Source organism: Chelonia mydas, chromosome 2 (assembly GCF_015237465.2).
Source record: "Chelonia mydas isolate rCheMyd1 chromosome 2, rCheMyd1.pri.v2, whole genome shotgun sequence".
Classification (NCBI taxonomy): Eukaryota; Metazoa; Chordata; order Testudines; family Cheloniidae; genus Chelonia; species Chelonia mydas.
Window position 1 is genome coordinate 173,712,604 of NC_057850.1, and position 23,255 is coordinate 173,735,858.

At 40.9% G+C, this 23,255-nt stretch overlaps 1 protein-coding gene across 7 annotated transcripts in view; it reads left to right on the plus strand.

Moving 5' to 3' along the window:
* ELMO1 (engulfment and cell motility 1) overlaps positions 1–23,255 on the plus strand; it is a 413,918-nt gene that overhangs the window by 72,125 nt on the left and 318,538 nt on the right. For 5 of the 7 annotated variants that reach the window (XM_037890049.2, XM_043540597.1, XM_043540593.1 and 2 more), the window contains exons 2-4: positions 2,509–2,659; positions 19,576–19,616; positions 21,157–21,229. In XM_037890049.2, coding sequence (XP_037745977.1) covers positions 2,582–2,659; positions 19,576–19,616; positions 21,157–21,229 — 192 coding nt within the window. In that variant the 5' untranslated portion in view covers positions 2,509–2,581. Of the gene's footprint in view, positions 1–2,112; positions 2,182–2,508; positions 2,664–19,575; positions 19,617–21,156; positions 21,230–23,255 lie in introns of those variants that run through there. The other 2 variants (XM_043540592.1, XM_043540598.1) reach the window with 2 other exon arrangements.

The following is a 23,255-nucleotide window of genomic DNA, read 5'->3' on the forward strand; positions in this document are numbered from 1 at the left end:
AGGTTCTGTTTTTGCCATGGTGCTTGTCCCTGCCAATGCAGTGATAGTTACACTGTTGATATTAGTAAAAAGAAAAGGAGTACTTGTGGCACCTTAGAGACTAACCAGTTTATTTGAGCATGAGCTTTCGTGAGCTACAGCTCACTTCATCGGATGCATAGCATATCGTGGAAACTGCAGAAGACATTATATACACACAGAGACCATGAAACAAAACTTCCTCCCACCTCACTCCCCCGCTGGCAACAGCTTATCTAAAGTGATCCTCAAGTAGAGCCATTTCCAGCACAAATCCAGGTTTTCTCACCCTTCCCCCCCCCCCCCCCACACATACAAATTCACTCTCCTGCTGGCAACAGCCCATCCCCCTTTGAAACCCCTCTTTATAATGCGCATGATAATCAAGGTGGGTCACCTCCAGCACTAATCCAGGTTTTCTTAGTGCTGGAGGTGACCCACCTTGATTATCATGCGCATTATAAAGAGGGGTTTCAAAGGGGGATGAGCTGTTGCCAGCAGGAGAGTGAATTTGTATGTGTGGGGGGGGGGGGGAAGGGTGAGAAAACCTGGATTTGTGCTGGAAATGGCTCTACTTGAGGATCACTTTAGATAAGCTGTTGCCAGCGGGGGAGTGAGGTGGGAGGAAGTTTTGTTTCATGGTCTCTGTGTGTATATAATGTCTTCTGTAGTTTCCACGATATGCTATGCATCCGATGAAGTGAGCTGTAGCTCACGAAAGCTCATGCTCAAATAAACTGGTTAGTCTCTAAGGTGCCACAAGTACTCCTTTTCTTTTTACGAATACAGACTAACACGGCTGTTACTCTGAAAACTGTTGATATTGATGTTGTTGTCATTGGCAACAACGAAATGTTAACCCTCATGAAATGTTCCATTAGTACCTTTTAGGGTATGTAATAATGGAATGTCCAGGGTTTGAAAAACTTACCAGACACTAGCCGGAGGACTAAACCTTCTCAAGAAAGACAAGTGAAAAAGAGTGGGGGCGGGGCAGGTGTACAGCACCCCCAAAGAGGTGTGGAGCAGTGCTCTGGTGAGAAGCTTGTCCACCCATTCACAGCGGATCGGTATGGGGTGCAGGAGTTCTTACTGGGGTGTTCAGGGACTCCATTTTTGTACTTGCTTGTTACTATGAGGTGTCTAAAATTCTCCCAACTTCCATCGTCTTCTTGCTGCTGGAAGAAGAAATATATTTTCTTCTCAACCCTCATGGCTACTGCACGGTGTGTGGGTGTGGGTGTCTATACATGTATGCATCTCTCCTTTCTGTTGTAAAGGAGGGTGGGACAGTGCTGTCCTTCCAGAGGACCGCACTCCATTTTTGGGTCCTTTTTGGCAAGTGTATTGTTTATAATGTATCTTAGAGCAGCAACAAGAGTGTAAGGCTCTTCACTGAGTACATATAAAAGACTTGGAGATTACAATCTGAATGATATACTTGACAGACAGGTGTGAATGTCACATACAATGGGACGGGGTGAAGGATGCAAGTTATGGAAGAAAGATTACTTGGTTACTGCTGGTCCCTGATCTGCGACCACTAAGTTGTGGTAGAGGCATTGAAGCTTGTCTTCAGCAAACTCAAATAAATTGGTTAGTCTCTAAGGTGCCACAAGTACTCCTTTTCATTTTGCGAATTCTGTATCAGTTCACTTTCTTGAAGATGATCTTTGCTACTACATACATCTAAGGAAAAAATTAAAACATAAATAAAGCTTAGAGTCTATATCAACTGATAGCTGAGTTCTCCTCCCCTCAAAACTCACGTCTCATGCCTTTAGCTGTGAAGCCCTATTGATATTAATTCTTTTGCACAGCGGCAACACCATATATAACTGTGTGATTACATGTGCTATCAATGTATGCTATATATATATTCATACATGCTAGCAAATTCAAGCTCTGAGTCTGTATTGTAGAAAGGAGTTTCTGTGCACATATTTGTGTGTGTGTGTAAAACGCTGTGCATTCTGCCTTCCTCCTGACATCCTGGTTGCTATAGTGCAGTGATCTATTTGTGAACACGTAGAAGATCATTGCTATAGTTAAGAGAAACAGTGTTTCCTGGCCATAACTTCCTGGGCAATCTCTCTTTCTGGAGAGCTGAGTGCAAGCTCTAACAGAATTTAATCAGGCTCCTTGAGTCTCCAGAAGTGAAATGTAATGTTCAGCCTTTTGTAGTTTGTAGCTTTTCACTAACCGTATTTAATAACATTTAAAAATAGTTTCTCTATTTAAAACTGTCCAATGCATGACTATTATTCACAGTACATTCCAGTGCTTCAGCCATCTTTCTAATAGGCTGGCTAGCTGTACAGTGTGCGGTGGCATTGTTCTATGTTTATGCTTTTGGTATATGTATATTCACACTCTCTCTCACACAGACATATTTTTCATTCACCTGCCGAGTCAGGCAATACATAGGAAATGAAAGCAGCGTTAGAATTCTGGCTGAACTGTGCTGTATTTTTCTTTCCCTCCCTGCAGGTGTGAATGAAAGAGACTCTCTGCAATATTTAGTGTCCAGTTTTACTGGCTTTGAAGAACAGCGGCATCTACAATGCCGCCTCCTGCTGATATAGTGAAGGTGGCTATAGAATGGCCAGGTGCCTTCCCCAAGTTGATGGAAATTGATCAAGTAAGTGCCTATTTCTATGTACTAATATATATCTATATGTTTAAAAAGTGTGTACACATATATGTTTACTTAGATGCATCTGTATGTTTAACAGCATGGATTCAAGTAAATAGTGCGTATAGAATGTGTGTAACCTTCTCACTGTATTGCTCGGTTTGGTGTTTTAATACGTATGGCTGTTGGTTTTTTACCAGGTGTTTGAAAGAGGCATTCTTTCTCATTGTGGGACCCATTTCACTTCTCTGTGCCTCAGTTTTTCTATCTGTAAAATTATAATAATGATGCTTAAATCCTGATGCAAAATGCTTTGAGATCTACAGATGGAAAACATGAGGAAAATGCAAAATATTTCCATCATAAATAGCTGCAGTGAGCTTTGAGGTCTGGATACCTGAATGGTAATATACTGTGCAAACAGAAGAATTTTGTGGTTCTACGCAGATGCCACATAGGCAGTGTCTTGTTCAACCAGGGGGCTTTCTGAGTAAATATCTCAAATACATATCATACTGGCAGGAAAATACTTCATACATTTGGGGGTGACTTATTTAGAGAGAGACTTATTAAACTTAACGGTGGGAAAACCTTTTGTGGAAATCTGTGTGGAACAAAACTTAAGTAACTTTTATGTAAATGTTACGCAAGTGGCATTGTTTATGGATTGGACTTACCTGAGGTCATATATTGGCATATATATTAGTAATATTAAAAGTGGCTTTTTTCATAATATATTAGATGTAGGCCATAATAGATGAATCATACAGGTTGTTATCTGTATAGAATATCACAAGGTGAAAATCAGATACTATTTACTGAAATAATAATTATTTCATACAAAAGAAAACCCTTGAAAGTTTTCCTCAATGCACGTAGGTCCTGATTAGGGTGACCAGATGTCCTGATTTTATAGGGACAATCCCGATTTTTCACATTTGCTGTCTACTCCTGATGCGTCCAAACACTTCAGTATCTTCTTTGTTGTTCTGAAATGAAGGAAATGTAAGTACATGCTGAAAATATTCTGCTGAACAGGGGTCCTAACTTCTGCCCTCCCTGTGATCTGTTTCACACTATTTTTAGTCCCATGGTAGTATAGGGCTAGTGGGCAAGTGTCTGTTGGCATTTGCAACAAAAAAGGTACCAGGGAATTGGTCAAACCAATAGCAGCCGGATTTTTAGAGGTTCTGTGCACCCACAGTTCTCATTAAGTCAGTGGGAGTTGCTGATGCTCAGCACTTTGTCATGTCTGTAAATCAGACCATAAGCTTTTTAATCTTTATTTCCTGGAAAACATGAATTTTTTTTAAAAAGAAGAGCTAGAAGAAGAGTAAACCAAAAGCCCTTGCCATGCCCTCTGAAATGAAGAGACCTCCTTCTTTCTTTCATTAGGCATTGTGCATATCGTTTGTAATGTGGTTTCCAGAGAAACATAGGTAGGTGTGTGTGTGTGTGTGTGTGTGTGTGTGTGAGTGTGAGAGAGAGTGAAAGGTAGGGGTGTGTCAGGATGGTGCAGGTATGCCAACAGGAACTGTCAGGTCAAAATTTGACAAACTTACCACCCTTGAAATAATCAGTCAAACAAAAAAAGTCCTGATTCCAAATAAAGTTTAAAGTGACACCATCAACGGAAAATTGCATCCTAAAATCTTTACCTCCAGCCATGGTGCCTTTTCTATAATGATTATTGTATTCTAGTAATGTTTAGAGGCCCAAAGTGAGATTAGGGCTGCAGTGCGCTCAGTGCTGTGTAGAATGCTTCCTGCCCCAAAGTGCTTGCAAAGTAAATAGACAAGACAGACAAAGGGTGGGAAAGGAAAGAAGCACAGAGAAGTGAAATGACTTGCCTAAGGTAACACAGTGACCAAGACAGGAATAGAAATTAGTTCTCCTGAATTACCATCCATTTTCTGATCCACTTGACCACACTGCCTCCGAAAGCTCTAAAAACTCCACCTGCCTAACAGGGTGAGTTCCAGTGAATAACCCTGAGGGTTCTATAAACAAAACAAGAAGAAAAATCCCACCAAACACACTTCTTTCTTGCAAGACAAGGTAATATTTTAAAAGTACAAGATCGTCTTGTTGCCAGGAATGCAGCTGACTTGATCTTAAACTATTTGTTGCAGGGACTGTGCTGCCTTCTGTGTTTAGAAAACACTTAGCAAATTTTGAGTGTGATTGATATCCAATCAATCAATCAATCAATCAACGACTGACAAAGATTAGAGAAAAAATTCTCTGTAGTTTTTTTCAGATTTGTGCACTTGACCACTTTTGGTGTCTGTCAAATTTACACTTTCCTTGGAAGAGTTAGATGGCCCTTCCATGAAAGCATCCCACAATGCACAATCAAATGTAGGGCTGATCCTGCAAGTCCTCTACATACAAAACTCCCACTGAAGTCAGTGGGAGTTTCTGGCCAGTTAGGGTTTGCGAATTTGGACTCTCAAGTTTTCAAGCCCTGTTGGGTTTTACTGGGTTTTAACTTGCTTCACTCTTCTCTAAAACATAGGAACAGGAAATATCTGATTTCTCACATTTTTGGTATGAGTGAGTCTTAAACTAAGCAATTGTGGGCAGCACCGGGAATGTGCACAGGTGATGGGTACAATGTGTGAAATAGCATTTTGATAATATAATTTGTATTACACTCAAATAAGAGGGAATGTGTATCACTGGCTAGATTCATCAAAGCGGATCTGCAACGCCACTGAACACATCAGAATATGGCCCAAAATATGGAAGAAAAGACAGAAAATTGTTTAAATACTTTTGCTTAGCAGATAATGTTTCCTCTCTCTCATTGTCATGTGTGAAGGTTTTTTTTTTTGTTTTTTTGTTTTTTTTTAAATACTTCACTGTAGAAGATAAGTGAAATCTTCCTTCCTAACTTAGTAAACCACTGGCATTACAAAACTTTCCAAAACTGTCATTGATAAGCTACCAGTGTGTGTTTGCATTATTAGTAAGCAGATTGATAAATAGATTATTTTGTTTTAAATAGTGAGACAAATTCAGCTCTTGGTTACACTGGTATAAATTTGGAGAATCCTTTTCTTCTACTTGAAGTTAATCCAGATATAAAATATTTTACATCTGTAATCACATGAGTAGGAAACCTGAGTAAAAATATTTAGTTTCACGTATTTCAAAAATTGGCAAAAGTGACAGGAACACTGTCAAGTGCGGTTTTCTTACTGACAAAATGTAATGAAGCACATTACAGGAACCATATGTATTGCTTTATATTAATGCCTTCTCTAAACCTTGACTTCCTAGTCAATGAACTAAATTTTTCACAGTGGTTTCCTGAGTTTTGGGAGTGTGCTACTTCTTTATTTTTTGGCTAGCATTACTGATAGATGTGGTAGAATATAACTTCAATAGACTTTCTTTCTTTCTGAGACGTCTTTCCAACCACATTCTGATTGGCTGTGAACTAACTTCCAGTGGTGCATGGCTGGAACCTCTTCACTGACAAATAAGAATAATCCCCTTTGTTTACTATGTTAAATGGGGGTGGGGTGGGGGAAGGCAGAAGTTAATGGAGTAGGGGGCAACAGTAGTAGAGGTGGGCTGCAGTAAGACAGCATGGCATTTAAAATTAATGAGCTATAATCAAACACTGTAATCATTAACTTAGCAGGATGTGCTGTATTGTACTTCTTCACAATCAAAGTGACAACTGAGATATTTTTCTAAGGGGACTCTTAAGTAATTTTAGGCCACCAATTTAGGGTCAAATCCTTAGTTGGTATAAATTGGCACAGCTCCATTAAAACCAACTCACTGAAGCCTTTGGCACTATTTCAATTTACACCATCCCAAGTCTGGCCCTTAGATATTAAACACAGAGTATAAGTGTTTTAATGATTTTAGTGATTATTTTTTTCAATTCAGTGAAGTTTTTTTTATTTTACACAACAGAAAATGAAACTGATGATAAAATGGAAACTGGCCAGTGTAGTTTCATTGTCCAACCTTAATGAAATGTAATAAACAGCATATATACGGAAAATAAACACTTGTAAAATCTTGTAGTTTAAATATGAGAAGGGATTGTTAGTGGCACTCATAAGGAAATTCTATATCTTTCACTTAATGCAACAATTATTTTCGTAAGTAAGAATAATGGAAAGCCTTTTTCTTTTTTCTTTTCTTTTTTTCTGGAACACAGCCATGGTACAACAAAACTTTTTGGAAAGGGTGGTCCAGATATAATTCAGTGCATTAATGTACAGTATAGTTAACATCAGGAATCAATCAATGTTCAATTACAATAAGTGATGAAAAATATTATTTCCTTTCTTCTAGTGGGGCTGTAGTGGTCAGAGCGAGAAGAGTTGTGGTGGCAGAGAGCCATTCTGGATAAGAGTAACGTTACAGACACGTATTAAATTTTATTAGGGTCTGGCTGCAGATTTTCCAACCACATTCTGATTGGCTGTGAACTAACTTCCAGTGGTGCATGGCTGGAACCTCTTCACTGACAAATAAAAATAATCCCCTTTGTTTACTATGTTAAATGGGGGTGGGGTGGGGGAAGGCAGAAGTTAATGGAGTAGGGGGCAACAGTAATAGAGGTGGGCTGCAGTAAGACAGCATGGCATTTAAAATTAATGAGCTATAATCAAACACTGTAATCATTAACTTAGCAGGATGTGCAATAATAGGATACTTCTGCTATTAAATAGTACTTAACAGTGTACTTGGTGCAGTGCTGAAGGCTCTTGTCCTTCAGCCTTATATCCTAGAAAGAACCATATGTATGCAAACCTTGTTGTGCTATTACAATAGTGGGCCTGGGAGGGGGCCCTCACTCGTAAAAGTGTCCCTTTCTGTCCCTGTTAGAGCATTGCTTCCATCCTAATGCCCTTCCTTCACAATCAGCAGCATAGACGATACCCAGTGGTGCTTTCTAAGGCCATGTATACCCTAACACTTATGTTGGCAAAATTTTTGTCGCTCGGGGTGTGAAAAAACACACACACACACGTGCGTGCGTGCGACATAAGTTTTGCCAGCGTAAGCACTTGTGTGCACAGTGCCATCTCATGCCGATGTAACTACTGCCGCTCGTTGAGCTGGTTTTATTATGTTGACGGGAGAGCTTTCTCCCGTCGGCATAATGCTGCTACACAAGCAATCTTACAGCGGCAGTGATTAATTTTTCAGAGGAATGAAGGCAAAATGATGGCCGTGAGTTTGTTGGCACCACAATTCCCACTGAAAACTTGCAGCATGACCCTTGCATTTGCAACATATCAGGTGATGACACTGCACTTTAAGATAAGGGATGGACATAACTAAAAGCTGCTGGACACAGATACACTGGAACGGTTCTCTTTTAGAAGCAGCAGGAGCCGCCTTTAAAAGTTAAGCATCTACTATATTTAAGAGAAGCGTTTTTTGCAGAGTGATGAGATTCCTGGGGATATATGTGTGGCTGAATTAACTACAAGGTGTCTCATTCACATTCCGGTCAGCTGGAACATTCGCCTGCACTTTATAATTCAATTACAACCACCCTCCCCCTCTCATGGACTTTTGGAATCATATTACTAAAGAGAATAACAATTGTTTTTTAAAATTAGTGTATGTAATCCCTTACACTGTCACACATAGACCTTTTCCCATTGTAATTTACCATAATTTCAGCCGCACAGTCCTCAGTCGCATATGGCATCTTTGTTTCATACAATTTTCAGAGGCATGTTGCCCTGTAGAGTGGAGATGTGAAGAACTGAATTTTTCCTCACCACTTTGAAATTATTAAAGCAGCATTTGTCACTACAGTATAATTCTGTAGTGCATACTTATGTAATAGGGAGATTAGTGCTATAACTCACTCAGCTATGCCTTACTTGGATTTTATAAATTTTATATATTCTTTTCCCTGTCATCCCTTATGTACTTGGGAGTTCATGGCAGCAGGGTGCTGGAGGAGCCAGTGAGGGCATTTTCTGGCCTGATAGGAGATCAAGATTTGGAACAAGGAGTTCATCCTTCTGTGTTTGAATGTTTTGTTTTGATAATATGTTTGGCTTCTGGAGAGAGGGATGAGATTTGGTTTCTTCATCACCATGATGCAGATGATCTGGGGGTGATGCTCATTTCTAATACAGCAGAAATGAAGAAGTAGAGTGTGCATTTTTCAGTGGGGTATCGGAAGCTGGCTGAATTACAGCTCAGAATGAAAAGCAAGAGCAGTGGTTCTCAAACTTTTGTACTGGTGATCCCTTTCACATAGCAAGTCTCTGAGTGTGACACCCCCCCCCCCCCCATAAATTAAAAACACTTTTAAATATTTAGTTGGGGATTGGCCCCTGCTTTGAGCAGGGGGTTGGACTAGATGACCTCCTGAGGTCCCTTCCAACCCTGATAGTCTATGATTCTATATTTAGCACCATTATAAATGTTGGAGGCAAAGTGGGAGTTTGGGGTGGAGTCTGACAGCTCATGACCCGCCATGAAATAACCTCGTGAACCCCTCAGGGTTCCCGACCCACAGTTTGAGAACCCCTGGGCAAGAGGAAATGTACTCTGTTCCTTCAAATATCTATCTGTGGTACGCATATTGCCTCCATTACCGTAGTATCTGAGTGCCTCCCCTAATGTGAGACCCCTGTGAGGTAGCGATGTACTTCTTGTCTCCATTTTATGTATGGGGCGCTGAAGTACAGACTTGCTCAGTGTCTCGTAGGAAGTTTGTAGCAAAGCAGAGGATTGAAGACCCAGGTCCCCTGAGTCCCAGTCACTAAAGTACTATAGCTCTATATCTATAGTCCCAGTTATGTGACAGATGTGTGAAGCTTGTATTAATGGGAATGAGGGAGAATAAACCTTTCCTGCATTACAGTAATCAAAAATATCTTAAGCACCAAAAGATTTGTTAGCAGTAGCAGTGTTCATAATTAACAGAATGCTGTATTCACCATCTTGAGATTTTATTTTCTGACAGATGTACAGATCAACAGTAAACTATGTTTTCGTGATGTCTTCTCTTAACCAGATGTGTGGCATCTGCTGTTTCCCTGGGATAGGCTTCAGTGTTACTTAACAGGAGAGTGGTGTTTAGGCTTTCCTTTGCTTTCTGTGCTGAATGGTGTCAGCCAGGGAAACCAAAGTCCCTAATCTATCCCAAGAACAAAGACAACAAGGGCAAAAGTGATACAAACGAGCTCACGCTGAACTGTAGAAGAGAAATGTACTTCAACGTTGGTCTGAGGGGAAACCCATTTGTGGATGCTTTATCTGTCCAATCAAAGGGTATGTCTTCACTGCACAATTAACCCAGGCTCTTATCTGGGTTTGAACCTTTAACCCCCCTACTGTCCAAACAGAAAAACCTCTGAGCCAGGTTTTGGATTTGCTTTAAGCCCTGCAGGGAGTGTGGGTTAGAGCCTGGAGTTTGTTTTAACTGTGGCTGGAACCTGCCCTCTTTGTAATGAGGTGCAGGCTAAATCATTCAAGAGCTGATAGTCCTTACATGCCTTCTCACACTTCCTCCTGAAGGACAGACAGGTTCTCCTGCAATTGACCAAATTGACTGAGAGAGAATCTTAGAACTTCTCAATTACAAAGGACCATGGGATATCTCCCCCTCCCCCTCCACCCGCCCCATGCATGAGCAAGTGCAGAAACAGTGAGGGCACAGTGTGGGTTTTTCTGTAGGAATGCCCATACCTTGGTTTAGCAAACTTGGGTGCTCAGACACAGGTAACAATCACCTGGGGCAACTGTGCATTGAAGACAAAGCCTTAGATTCCATGCTGAGAGTGTGCAAAAAATGGCAGTTATGGTGGTGGTTTTGTTTGGTGTTTCTTTAGTGACTGGATCCTGATCTAATAATACATAGATCACCAAACAGCCATTAGAGACTAACTTCCAATCACTGCCATGTATTGGATTTGAACCAGCAATGTAGGCTGTGTGGATGTTTAAAAGACATCTTTTTCCTAACATGTCAACCAAGGTGTTAAAATTATAGCATATACAAAACAGTTGCAGTTTTCATATGTGAGCTGGTTGTTATAGACCCTTGGGGAGGGGGAATGAAAGTTGACCTTGACAAGTTAAAACATGTTAAAACTACAACTTGCCTTGTTTATATTAGGTTTGTTAGATGTGTGAGCTAAAACATGTCTAAAGACACCAGTGAAGACAAGGTCAGAGAGGCCAAAAGCTAGAATGAACCAAACAATGATACAAAATGTTGCTCCTGCTACAGAAAAGTCAGATTTTGGGCAATGTCCTTGTAAGCAGTGGTTAAACCCGCCCCCATTCCCGCAATGTGTTTAGTTTTCAGAACTGTAAGTCCAATAAAAGTTATATTTGAATGCAGTAAAACTGATACTGGAGTTGGGTTGGGATTTAAAAATAATTGGGGGAAAAAACCCAATGATCCCCTTCTTGACACCAAGCAAATATTTGCAGCTAGACTAGCAAACTGTTACACTAGAAAAGCCTGGGGAATAGATTGATTCTGGAGAGAGGAGAAGAGCCTTTTATCTCCTCTTTCATGGTTAAAAATAAATAAATAAATAAAAGATAGCTTCTACTTGTTGTCTATCCCAAAGTACTCTACATACATTAAATAATACTGTCCTGTAAATGTTGGTCTAAGCATAGAGATTCTTCATACAGTACTTAATAGCAAGGCGCCAGAGGAATCTTGACATTAAGGGATTCTTGGGAGAGAACAGTGAAGTTAATCGCTAACCCATCTGTCATTTCAAAGAAAATAACTCTTTTGTTGGTAGAGGAATGTCTTCTGTGCAGTGTGCGTTGTAGTATTTGCATGACACTTTTGATGTGTTGTCTGCCAAAGTCTTCTCTGCAGCCATGAATTATGTAACTCTAGTGAAGCGATTTCACAGAGGGAGTTGTGGCAGCCATCACATGTTTTTAAACAACCTATTGCTTACAGCTGTGAACATTTGCACTGGTCACTGTGTATAGTATGAAACGGGGAAAGGAATTTTCTCCACAGAGTTATTCAAACGGAAGGCACCTCAGGGGAAGGATGTAAGGATAATTAGGGTCTCAATAGTTTTTATTGTAAAGATGTTAATTTGTAAAGCCCCTTTTACTAGTATCAAATTACTGTATATGCTAGATAGTGGCTAAAGCATAAGATTAAATATGTGTCCCTGAAGGGTCCCATTTATTGATTCATTACGGTTAACTAAGTTCCACTGAGTGATTTCAGTGCTATAGTAATGCTCCTTCCCCCGCATGGCAGAAGCCTGAAAGGCGGTTTGTGTCACTTTCTTTTTTTAATTTTAGATTTTCGTGCCTTCCTTTTTAACCGTTAGTTAAAGTTCTTGTTGCCCCTTTATTTTCTTAAGTTTTGAGTTTCAAGTATCCAGCTATTTCATACAACCAAGTGACCATGGCACAATATAGAAAAATTAATAGATATTCTAGATTATATTATAGAAATTATAGATTAATAAAACTGGGACTTTTCAGCTTGGAAAAGAGAAGACTAAGGAGGGATATGATTGAGGTCTATAAAATCATGACTGGTGTGGAGAAAGTAAATAAGGAAGTGCTATTTACTCCTTCTCATAATACAAGAATTCGGGATCACCAAATGAAATTAATAGGCAGCAGGTTTAAAACAAACAAAAGGAAGTATTTCTTCAGACAATGCACAGTCAACCTGTGGAACTCTTTGCCAGAGGATGTTGTGAAGGTCAAGACTATAACAGGGTTCGAAAAAGAACTAGATAAATTAATGAGCGTATGTATCGCATATGTAAAGTCCTGTGCCCTTAGTTGACTGTTTGAGATGGTGGGAAGGACAGGTGAAACCTGGTACGGTAAAACTTTTTCAAAGGCAAAAGCCCCATTTTCAAAAGTGATTTTGGCCTGGTCCACAGATGTTATGTGTACTGGTATAACTATTTCATTTATAGGTCTTTAAAAAAAACAAAACTGAAATAGCTATCTGACTGCAACTCCTAGTGTGAACGCAGCTGTACTGATATAAAGGAACCTTAGGCTAGTGAAGCTTATTTCCCTTCTCAGACAGGCAAAACTATGGGCATGACTACAGAGACTATTCCAGCATAGCTACGAAGGCATAACCCTGTGTTGTAGACACAGCATATGCCAACAAAAAGGGTTTTTCTGTTGGTGTGGGAACACCACCTCTCTGACAGGAGCGAGGCAGATGGAAGCATTTTTCCATTGACCTAGCTCCATCAGCATAGCTGCGGTGCTCAAGGGTGTGGATTTTTCACACCCCTGATTGACCGAGCTATGTCGACCTAAATGTTAAGGTTGACGTTATACCAATATATAACCACACTATGGGCTGTACTGCTTCAACTATACTGGTACAACTTTTGGGTGTAGACAAGCTTTTAGACGTATAGGTGTTGGATCATATAAAAGAAGTTCTGTATTAAAATCACAAATGAGTTTGATTCCCCATAGTTTAAATTCCAGGGTATTACTAATTAAGAGGTCTCTTGGTTTTTGATACTGTTTCTCTTCCTCTATGTGTGAAACTTGCAAGCTGCTAATTGCGTTAGTACATTCTAAGACAGAGTCTGTTCTCAAAGCAATTCACACAGAGAGAGACTCAAAGCAGTACTCTGTAACAACAGAAACAGCACCCAGAGACTCCCCGCCCTTTTGTTGTATTAACAATTGTGATTAAAATAGAGATAGAGGACGTATGTGGATGGATGCTTGGTGTGTATAATAACTGAATGATCAGGGAGGTGCCAGCCTAAGAATCCAGCGTCCATCGGCTGAAGAAGGCGTCAAGTGGAAATAACCAGAGGACCCCCGGAGGGCAGACTGGAATCCACCCAACAGCCTCAAGAATGGGAGAACCAAAGAACAAGATAACATCTGGCAGCACGGAGCCATCAGGAATGTGATATCTGCTGATTGATTCAGCAACAGCATGATGAAGCAATTCCCATAGACTGACATAGGAAGAAATTCGTATAAAAATGGACTCCGGAAAGTGAGAACGTTGGGGTCTGATTCTGCAAACCAACTTCCAGGAGCATCAGATGTGCATCTGACGAGGCCCTGCTCCCTCCTCATGTCCAGGCCACTCGGCCAGTGGCTTGGCATGGGCAACTCTAAGGCTGGTAACTATGATAACAACCTTGCAGAACCTGAGGGGGTGGGGGTGTGTGTGTGTGTGTGTGTGTATGAATGAATGTATGAATAAATATGAGATTGAACGGAATGTTATAGCTATAACTAACCGCTTAGTATGATTCTTTCTGTATTCACAATAAATGTGGTATTTTGCCTTTTCCTCTTTAATAAGATCCTGCTGGTTTTTATTTTATTGGTATAACATAGGAGCCTAAGGCCTGGTCTGCACTACAAAATTAGGTTTCAGAGTAGCAGCCATGTTAGTCTGTATTCGCAAAAAGAAAAGGAGTACTTGTGGCACCTTAGAGACTAACCAATTTATTTGAGCATAAGCTTTTGTGAGCTACAGCTCACTTCATCGGATGCATGAAGTGTGTAAATTTATTTCCCTTTGCAGTGATGTTTGATTGCATGCCAAACTTAACAGAACACATATGGATGCATCCGATGAAGTGAGCTGTAGCTCACGAAAGCTTATGCTCAACTTAATTTGTTAGTCTCTAAGGTGCCACAAGTACTCCTTTTCTTTTTGCAACTACAAAGTTAGTTCGACGTAAACCACCTTGTGTCAACTTGGTTGTGCATGTGTCTACACTTTAAATTTGTCTCCCACTGATATCAATTCTGCATTACGCTGAGGTACTAACACCAGCTCCTCGGGTGGTGTTGAGCCATGGTCAGTGTATTGAGGTCAACATAGCGTGGATGTGGACACTGCGGTACCAATGTCAACCCTAACAGTCCTAGAGAAACTGTCCCCCAGTGCCCAACAGTGACCTCTCTGGTCGCACCTGTGAACTCCACTGCCCAGGGGTCATGGAGCCTGGAAGCTTCTCTTCCTGCCCCACCATTTAAAACCATACAAATTTTTGAAATGACTTTTCCTGATTATCTAGCTTGGTGAGCACACCTAGCTGGTCTCCATTGTTGTGTGCAACTGCCCAGCTGACCATGTCAACTTCAGACGTGCTCCAGCCTGGAATAGACAGGAGATATTGGATCTCCTGGGCCTGTGAGGAGAAGAGGCTGTACAAGCACAGCAATGGACCAGCCATAGAAATGTGGACATCTGCGAGCAGATTGCACAGGGGATGCAGGAGAAGGGGTACAACAGGGGATGCAGGAGAAGAACCAGCAGCATGCCACATGAAAACGAAGGCCAGGAAGGTGAACAGTTGATCCAGTGTCGAGCCACAGACCTGCCTCTTGTACAAAGAGCTGCATGCCATACTTGGCGGAGAACCTATCACCATGCTGCTGCATCTATCACTCTGGAGACCTCTGAGGAGCCCAAGTCACAGGCCCCTGGTATAAATAGTGAGGAGAAAGAAGAGGAGTAGGATAGAGGACGTGTGACCAGGGTGTCCAGCTATGCCGCAAGCCAGGACCTGTTTGAGATTCCACCACAGTCCAGTCAGTCCCAGCATTCAGGCATGGATGAGCCTGATGCAGGGGAAGGAACCTTGGGTAAGTGTGTAAATGTATTTCCCTTTGCAGTGATGTTTGATTGCATGCCAAACTTAACAGGACACATCTAGCGACTTTTCATTCATTTACTTGTACTAGAAGAGGTAGCGGTACAACAAAGAGAGGTAGAGTTACTTGCTTTTCATTCCCTGAAGAGTTAGGTAGGAGGGCCGTGTGGAGCAGATTGTTTACATACACAGGGACGTCCCTTGAGTCTTCCTGAGACATATTGATGCAACTTTTATGGAGGTGCTCTGCAATCATCTCCCGAAGGATTCTCGGGACAGCAGCCTTATTTCTTCCACCGCGGCAGGACACTTTCCCATGCCAGTCAGCGATAACTTCAGCTAGCAACATTGCAATAAATAGGCTAACGGCACGTGGGTCCCGGTTGCTTTGGGACACCAGCAGCAGTTGTGCTTTCTGCACCTTCCTTATCCTCAGGAGTGAGATACCAACTAAAATCACCATTGCTTGTGGAAGATGGTGCCGGTATTCAGTGCCATTGCCCTATACTCATGCAATTGACCAACTCCTTCCTCATTTCCCCCCAGCCCTGGCAGGCCATACTCACCATGGCTGGTGCTGTGAGTGGTGCTCTGCAGAAGCAGTCCGAAGCAGAAGTGTCAATAAGCATGTTTTGTTGAAAACTTTAGGGGAGCAAGGGAAAGGAGTTCTGAATCTTAACTTTCCCTTTCCATTGGGATTATACTGACAGTGTTAGCTCTGTGTGCTTTATCTGTAGCTGTTGCCATTGTGGCCTTGAGAGGTTCCCCCTCCACACCTGTAGAACGCCTGAGCTGGATAAGGGGGAGAAAAAAGAGGGCTTGAGATGACATGCTCAACGAGATCCTGCCAGCCAGTGCTGCATCAGACCATGAACAGAGGGCCTGGAGAGTGAATATTGAAGAATGTATGGAGAAAGGCCCAGGAGTCCCAGCGGGAAGAGGAGAGGGAGATGCACCAAGACATAATGGGGGCTTCTCCAGCAGCAAATACGGATGCTGCAGACTCTTGTGAACCTAGAGGCTCAACAGTCACAGGCTTGCCTCCCTTTGCAGTTCATGGAGAACTACAGTATAGCACCTCCTCACACCCCCCACCCCAACCTGCAACTTTGTACATAGCATCCGCGGCTACATTCCTACCTCTACCACTGCACGCTGGCGAACATTAAAGACAACCACATCTTCACATACATTGACTGTGGGGAGCCACATATGATGTATGTGTAGTTAAAAATGGACATGAATGTTCCTTCCCCTTCTTTAAGCTCTGTTCTATAAATTTATTAAGATTTTAATGTATTTGCTTTTAACTTGTGTAACCCACACACCTTCTGGGTGTGGTGTTCTGTCCCATCTAGTGGCACTGAGACCACTTAGACAGACAAATAAAATAAGTCTGCTCTACAACCTTAGCTAATAGGCAGTTGGCTTTTAGTTCATGCGGTAGAGGCTCATGCACTAAGCTCCAGAGGTCCCAGGTTTGATCCAGCCCACCGACGATCAGGGTCTGTTGGTGTTACGCTTGTACAGAATTTTTTTAAATATTTTTGTTACTCAATAAAACTGTTGCTTGGAAAATAATTCATCTTTATTAGTTCACAACATATGCTGCTGAATGACTGGCAGTAGTGAAAGCATCGCTGACTTGTTTCTGTACAATGTGACACAATTCAGTGGCTCCATGACAAACACAGTATAATAATCCTAAATGGACAGCAAGCACCACAGAATTAATAGATGCGTTCTCAGTGTTCTATTCATAGATGTACACCAAGCACCACACAATTTCTAAGAGCCCCCCACGCTGCAGGTAGAGCACAATACTGCACGTTATTGTGGCTCGCTGTTAAAGTGCTCTTTCAAAGCCTCTCTGAGCTATACTGCTCCATGTTGAGCTTTTCTGATAGCCCTTATGTGTGGCTGCTAAAACTCAGCAGAGAGCTGCTCCACCTCTGCCCTCCACCCCAGCGGCAAAGGTTCCCCTTTCGCTTCACAGATACTATGCAGGACGCAAAAGGCAGCTATAACCACTGGAATATTTTCCTAACTGAGATCCAATCTTGTGAGTAAACAATGCCAACATCCCTTCAGTCTACCAACAGCACATTCAACTGTCATTCTGCACCTTCTGAGCCAGTAGATGAATCTTTCGTTGGTGCTATCGAGGTGGCTGGTGCACAGCTTCGTGAACTAGGGGAGTAAGGGGTAAGCTGGGTCCCCTGTGATCACTATTGGCATTTTAACATTGCCAATGGTAACCCACTGGTTTGGACAGAAAGTCCCTGCTTGCAGCTTTCTGAACAGTCCTGTATTCTTAAATGTGAGGGGATCATGCACCTTCCCTGACCAGCCAATGTTGTTGATAGTGAAGCATACCCAGTTATCCACCAACGTTTGCATAACCATAGAAAAATAGCCCTTTCTGTTGATGTACTCTGTGGCTAGGTGGCCTGGTGCCAAAATAGGGATATGCATGACATCTATTCCTCCACTGCAGTTCAGGAGTCCTATAGCTGCAGATCCATCCACTATGTCCTGCATGTTGCTGAGAGTCACAATCCTTTGTAGCAGGAGATGGTTAATGGTCCTGTATACTTGCACGACAATGGCCTCCATCATGGATTTTCCAATTCCAAAGCCGGAAGTCAGTGGGAAATCATTTTGGAAGTTTCCACGGTGCAATCACCACTCGCTTCTCTGCTATCAGTGCAGCTCTCATTCTCACTCAGATTCAGGAATGTTGCCTTGCACATCCAAATGTTCTGCAACCATGCTTGTCATCCCAAACCGGCATTATGATGCAATTCCACCAGTCAGTGCTCGTTTCTCGGGCCTAGAAGCAGCAGTCCACTATTTGCAGCTGCTCTGTGAACGTCTCCAACCACCTTGAATTGTCCTCCAGCAATCTGCCCTTCAGGAAATGGTCACGGCTCTGCAAGTACTGGAGACCTGTGCGTCCTGTGCTCGCAATATTCAGAACAATAGTGCAGGCTCCATGATTCTATTAAAGATGATGGAAAGTGACAAGTTCCATGTGGGTTTGAGGGATTTTCAAATTAAGTATGAAAATTCTGGGATAAAGATGGCATTATGGGATGGAGAAAGTGGCATGTTGGTAACTGGGCCCTGCAGTCTCAGTCACCCCTTCACAACTCATTTCTTCCCAGTGAGTTGCACTGCACTGTCCATCAACGCAAGCGCTCCTGGTGAGTGTGTGCAGTGCTGGCGCAGGGAGTGAAGTATGCTTGCGCACAAGCAATATATTAACTGCAGTGGCTTTATGCTGGTGTAAGTTGTGTCGGAAAATAATTGGTATGCAGACATACCTTAAGTCACTGAAAGTAAGTGGGACTTACACTGCTAAGTCTCTTGGGTGCTTTTGAAAATTTTACCCAGTCTTTTTATCAGAAGCAGCAGCTGATGCTGTACTCTGTGCACCAACCAGTACTGAGGAGCTGAGGAATGGTAGTGTTCTAGAAGTGAGTTGTGTCCCCTTTCTCCAAGTGACAAAGACTTACTTTCTTTCAGATAATGCTGTTTCCTCTAGGGACACACATGTGCTATGTTTATAACAGCATTCAGGGGGTTGCAACATCTCCATACCAGACAGTGTTCCTTCTATTTTGGGATTTGAAATACCCACTGTAATCAACTATGTGGCAACACACAAAATGGTTGTGTTGCATATTTACGACAAAGCAGAGTTCACACAACTGGAATCTTACTGCTTTTCAGTGGATGTTTATTGGAGGAAAGCAATGTGTATTTAGGAGGGAGCATTGCAGAATACATTATGTTCTGTTCTCTGAATTTCCTAATCAAAATGTAGTTTTGTCATCACACATGGCTGATCTCTGGAAGCAACAAACGCAGCTTAAAAATATCAAACTGTTTACTGCTTGCTTCATGTGTCATTCCTGAAAAATGCTCATGCTGAAATCTGAACTTTCTGCTGTTGCTGGGCCATGAGATGCAGTGTCCATAGAAGACCTCTTCATTTTCCCCAGACCCCCACAAGCCTGGTTGGTGACGTAGGAGTAAAGGTGGCAAAAATGAATCTTGACAGCTAATGCTAAACAGTCATGACAAAAAGATCATCATGCTAATGTGTGTAGCAATAATGTTTTTGTGAATTTGCTGCCCAGAACACCCAAAAAATTCTTAATGTTATCAAGCTAAATATTAAAAAGTAAGCAAAACTGAGTACTACTAATTTGCATTATTGAACTGAACCAGTGAAATAATTAAAATGTTTATTTAATTGCTGTGATGTGATGTTCTAACAGTGAATTTTTCTTCTTTTTTAATCAGAAAAAACCATTGTCTGCAATAATAAAAGAAGTTTGCGATGGGTAAGTTCTGATACTATACTTCCTTTTGATTCTTAAAATAAATAACAGAGAGAAATGGTGAGTGAGGTAATGTCTTTTAGTGAACCAACTTCTGCTGGTGAGAGACCAAGCTTTGGGAACCTTGGTTTCCAGACCTGAAGAAGAGCTCTGTGTAAACTCAGAAGCTTGTCTCTCACCAATAGAAGTTGGTCCAATAAAACATCACCCACTTTGTGTCTCTAATATCCTGGGATCGACACAGCTACAACACTGCATAAAATAAATAACAGACACGCAGATTTTCTGCAAGATAAATAAAATATCCCTAGTGATGACCTTCCTAAATTCTGAAGTTGATTTTCAAAAAAGTTTTATCTTCAGATTTAGAATTTGCAAAATCTACTGGCTGGCTGAATTCAATTTGAAAACTGTGTACTGGGAAGATTAAAAAGTGCTTTAACTTGGCCCTCTGTTTTTATTAAGGGGTAAAACTCATTTCTGTGCAGAAAGCTATCACAAACCCTACACATCCCTTATGTGTGGGTTTTAGAGATGAATTTTAATTGTAGAGTGCAACCACTTTACCGAGCACATATCTCAGTTCACAAGTCAAGAAACATAAACTGTGAATTGTATTTCTAAGCCTGATGGACACCAAATCCATGGAACAAGCAGCATGGAAGTGAAATGTGAAACATAACCTGGTATAATAATTGCTTAACAATCAGAAGAAACTCTGTCATATTGTAATATTTAAACAGCATGTTTAATGTTTGCAAAAAAATGCTCTTTTAATGAATTTTTAACTAGTGATACAGAAGGACAGAAACTAGTTCACAGTTCATTAAACTACAGCTAAAATATAGTAAAAGGCATGTAGATTTTTGTATTACTGTTTTTTTAAATTTGTTAAGGACCATCTGTGGGCCTAGTGCTGTAGGAGTCACCAAGACAAGCTCCCTGCCCAGAGAGTTTTCCAGCATAATGGTCTGATGTTATAGGCACACATCTGTTGTAATGAGTTCAGTGCATCCTACTCGTTATAGTGAAAACTACACTTAGTAGTGTTGACAGGATGGGGCTGTTCTGGAATGTTTGTTTGTTTTGAATATGATGTAACTACCATTTAGGATTTATCTGTACTGAAGACATTTTGTTTTAATAAAATGCTTTATATTGAATGTTAATGTAATGGAAGGTGATCAAATTATTGATTTTTGTGTTTTAAACCTTGGCATTTGAAGGGAATATATTATTGCATTGTTTCTATCACTCATGGTCAAGCTGAGGGCTCTCCATTTCAAATTGTCAGGGGTGGGAGGAGGAGAGGAGAAAGGGAACAATATTCCATTAAATGAGTTGTGGGGTTTTTTGTACTCTTCTCCTTGGTTTTTTGATTGTTGATTTTTTTTTCTCATTGTTGGGTGGACGTGTTGAAATCTATAGATAGGACAGTACGTGAGACAGATGGACACTTGATTGTTGATAATGTTAAACACCAATAATGAGGCTTCTTTTTTTCTTTTTCACTTTCTTATTCATATATTTTCATATTTTTAAGGTGGTCTCTTGTGAACCATGAATGTTATGCGCTGCAACATGCTGATAGTTCCAATTTCTATATCACAGAAAAGGTAGGTAAACCACTTGACATGATTTTTTTTTGCATATTCTATTTCAAATGTTATTGCACTAACAAGCTGGTTTTCAAGCTAATTTAAAGGAAAATTTTAATTTTAACTTTTAATTTTAGAGTACGTGGATCAACCAGGTTGTAATGGATCAGGCTTGCATCATCTAAACTCTTGCTGGAAACACTGTCATAACATAATTCTACATACAAGAGTGTAATTGAAATATCTGAGTGCTTTTTTAGTGAAGCTTCCCATTAGGCAAGGATGGTCAATGTACTGAACTGATTTCTTCTTAATTAAATAATATTTCTGAGAATGATTAAATGCAGCAAATTCTGTTCAAATTTAGAGCTACTTCACTGCCACTAAAATCAGTGAAAAATAAAGATTATAGCGCATCAAATTTAGAGGCAAAGTACAGCTCTGTTATTTACCATCAGTGGTGCAGTTGAATCAATGGTAGCATCAGTGGCATTTTTACCATTGTGCCATCTAACCCTGGTTAGACTTGAGCACAATATGTAGATGATTACACATTGTTACCTCTTTTTGACTTGAGTGATTAGCTAAAATTCAGGGTCCTGCGTGGTGGTTCCATTAAGAGGTGAAATTGATGATAGCCAGTTCTATCTTTGATATAATCCTCCTTGTTTATGTACAAAATCCTATCTGCTAGGACACAGGAGAATTCAAACAGAAGACAGTTTCTTTTTGACTGCCCACAGTTGCTACGCTCTTTCAGGATTTTAGTTTTTTTCAAGTGCTTCCATGTCTGGTGCTTCCTTGCTGTCTGCCTTCTCCTTTGGTCTTTTTCCTGCTTTTCTCAGCACAGAGCACACCCTTCTGCTAAAAACAATACTCATTGAAGCCCCGCTGCCCACATAGTTGAAATTCCTGAGCAGCCTCACCAGTGCCTTTGTTTTGGGTGATGACATATGCCAGTGTTTTGGTTGGAGGTCCCTTTTGTTTCTGCTATCTGATTCCATAAAGGAGCTTAATGGCTTCTTATAACTGTCCTAAATGAAGGACTTTGTTTTCGAGAGCAGTTTCAATGAGGTGTAGCCCAACCCATGACAATATAAAATCAGTGGAGACAAAAAAAATTTGCTGCACAATATGACTCACCTTTTTTTTTTTTTTTTTGGCAAGGAATTCACAGTTCAGGTGGAAATTATCATAAACTAGGTATTATAATACATGTGGTACACAGCCTCACACACTGATCTTACATATTTGTGTTTTGTGGAGCCAGTTCAATTGAGGATACAGTTAGTCTTATGTCTAAATTTTGTTGTCTTATATTGGTTTGCGTGCAAACCTTTCAATTATTTAAACACTTTTCACTGTGGGAGGTTTTTTGGCGGGACGCGGGGAGAGAGAAAGAGAAGAGACGGGCAGGGTGAATTGGCTGGGGCTAGAGGTGCTGTCATATCTTGAACCTGAAAGTATACTGCATGACTACATAGAAGATTCCAAGTTTCAAAGGGAGAGCAAGGGTGCAAAATATAAATGTTAACCGACTGCGTAAGCTAACTATCAACATAAGTTAGGGAGAAACTAGCACTTACTGATGACTTTTTTTCATTAAAATTTGTTTCCTTGTTTTCAGAATTATAGTGGTAAATGGTTTTAAAATGTAAAATAAAAGTTCTGATGGTGCCCACAGTCTTAATGTTTATGAAGCTCATTTAGTCTTCAGACATTCAGTCCCTCTGCTGCTGATGTTTGTGCATGTACACGTTCACTGGGAAGCAGCATAGAGGAAATTAAAACATGTAAGATGTACAGTATTTGTTGAAGGCTAAAGAAAGCTTCAGTACACCACTTCCCTTTTTTCTAAGTGGCTGATTGATCTAGTAGAAATTAGCTGCAAGGACTGTGTAATACTTGCCACCTCCCTGTTACATGCTGAACTTCTACTCCAGCTTTGTATGTGTGATGTTGGTTTAAGTAGTTTTGGGGCCCAGATGCCATGGCAATGGGCAGTTCACAAAAACATGTAATTGCACGAGCTTCGATCGTAATT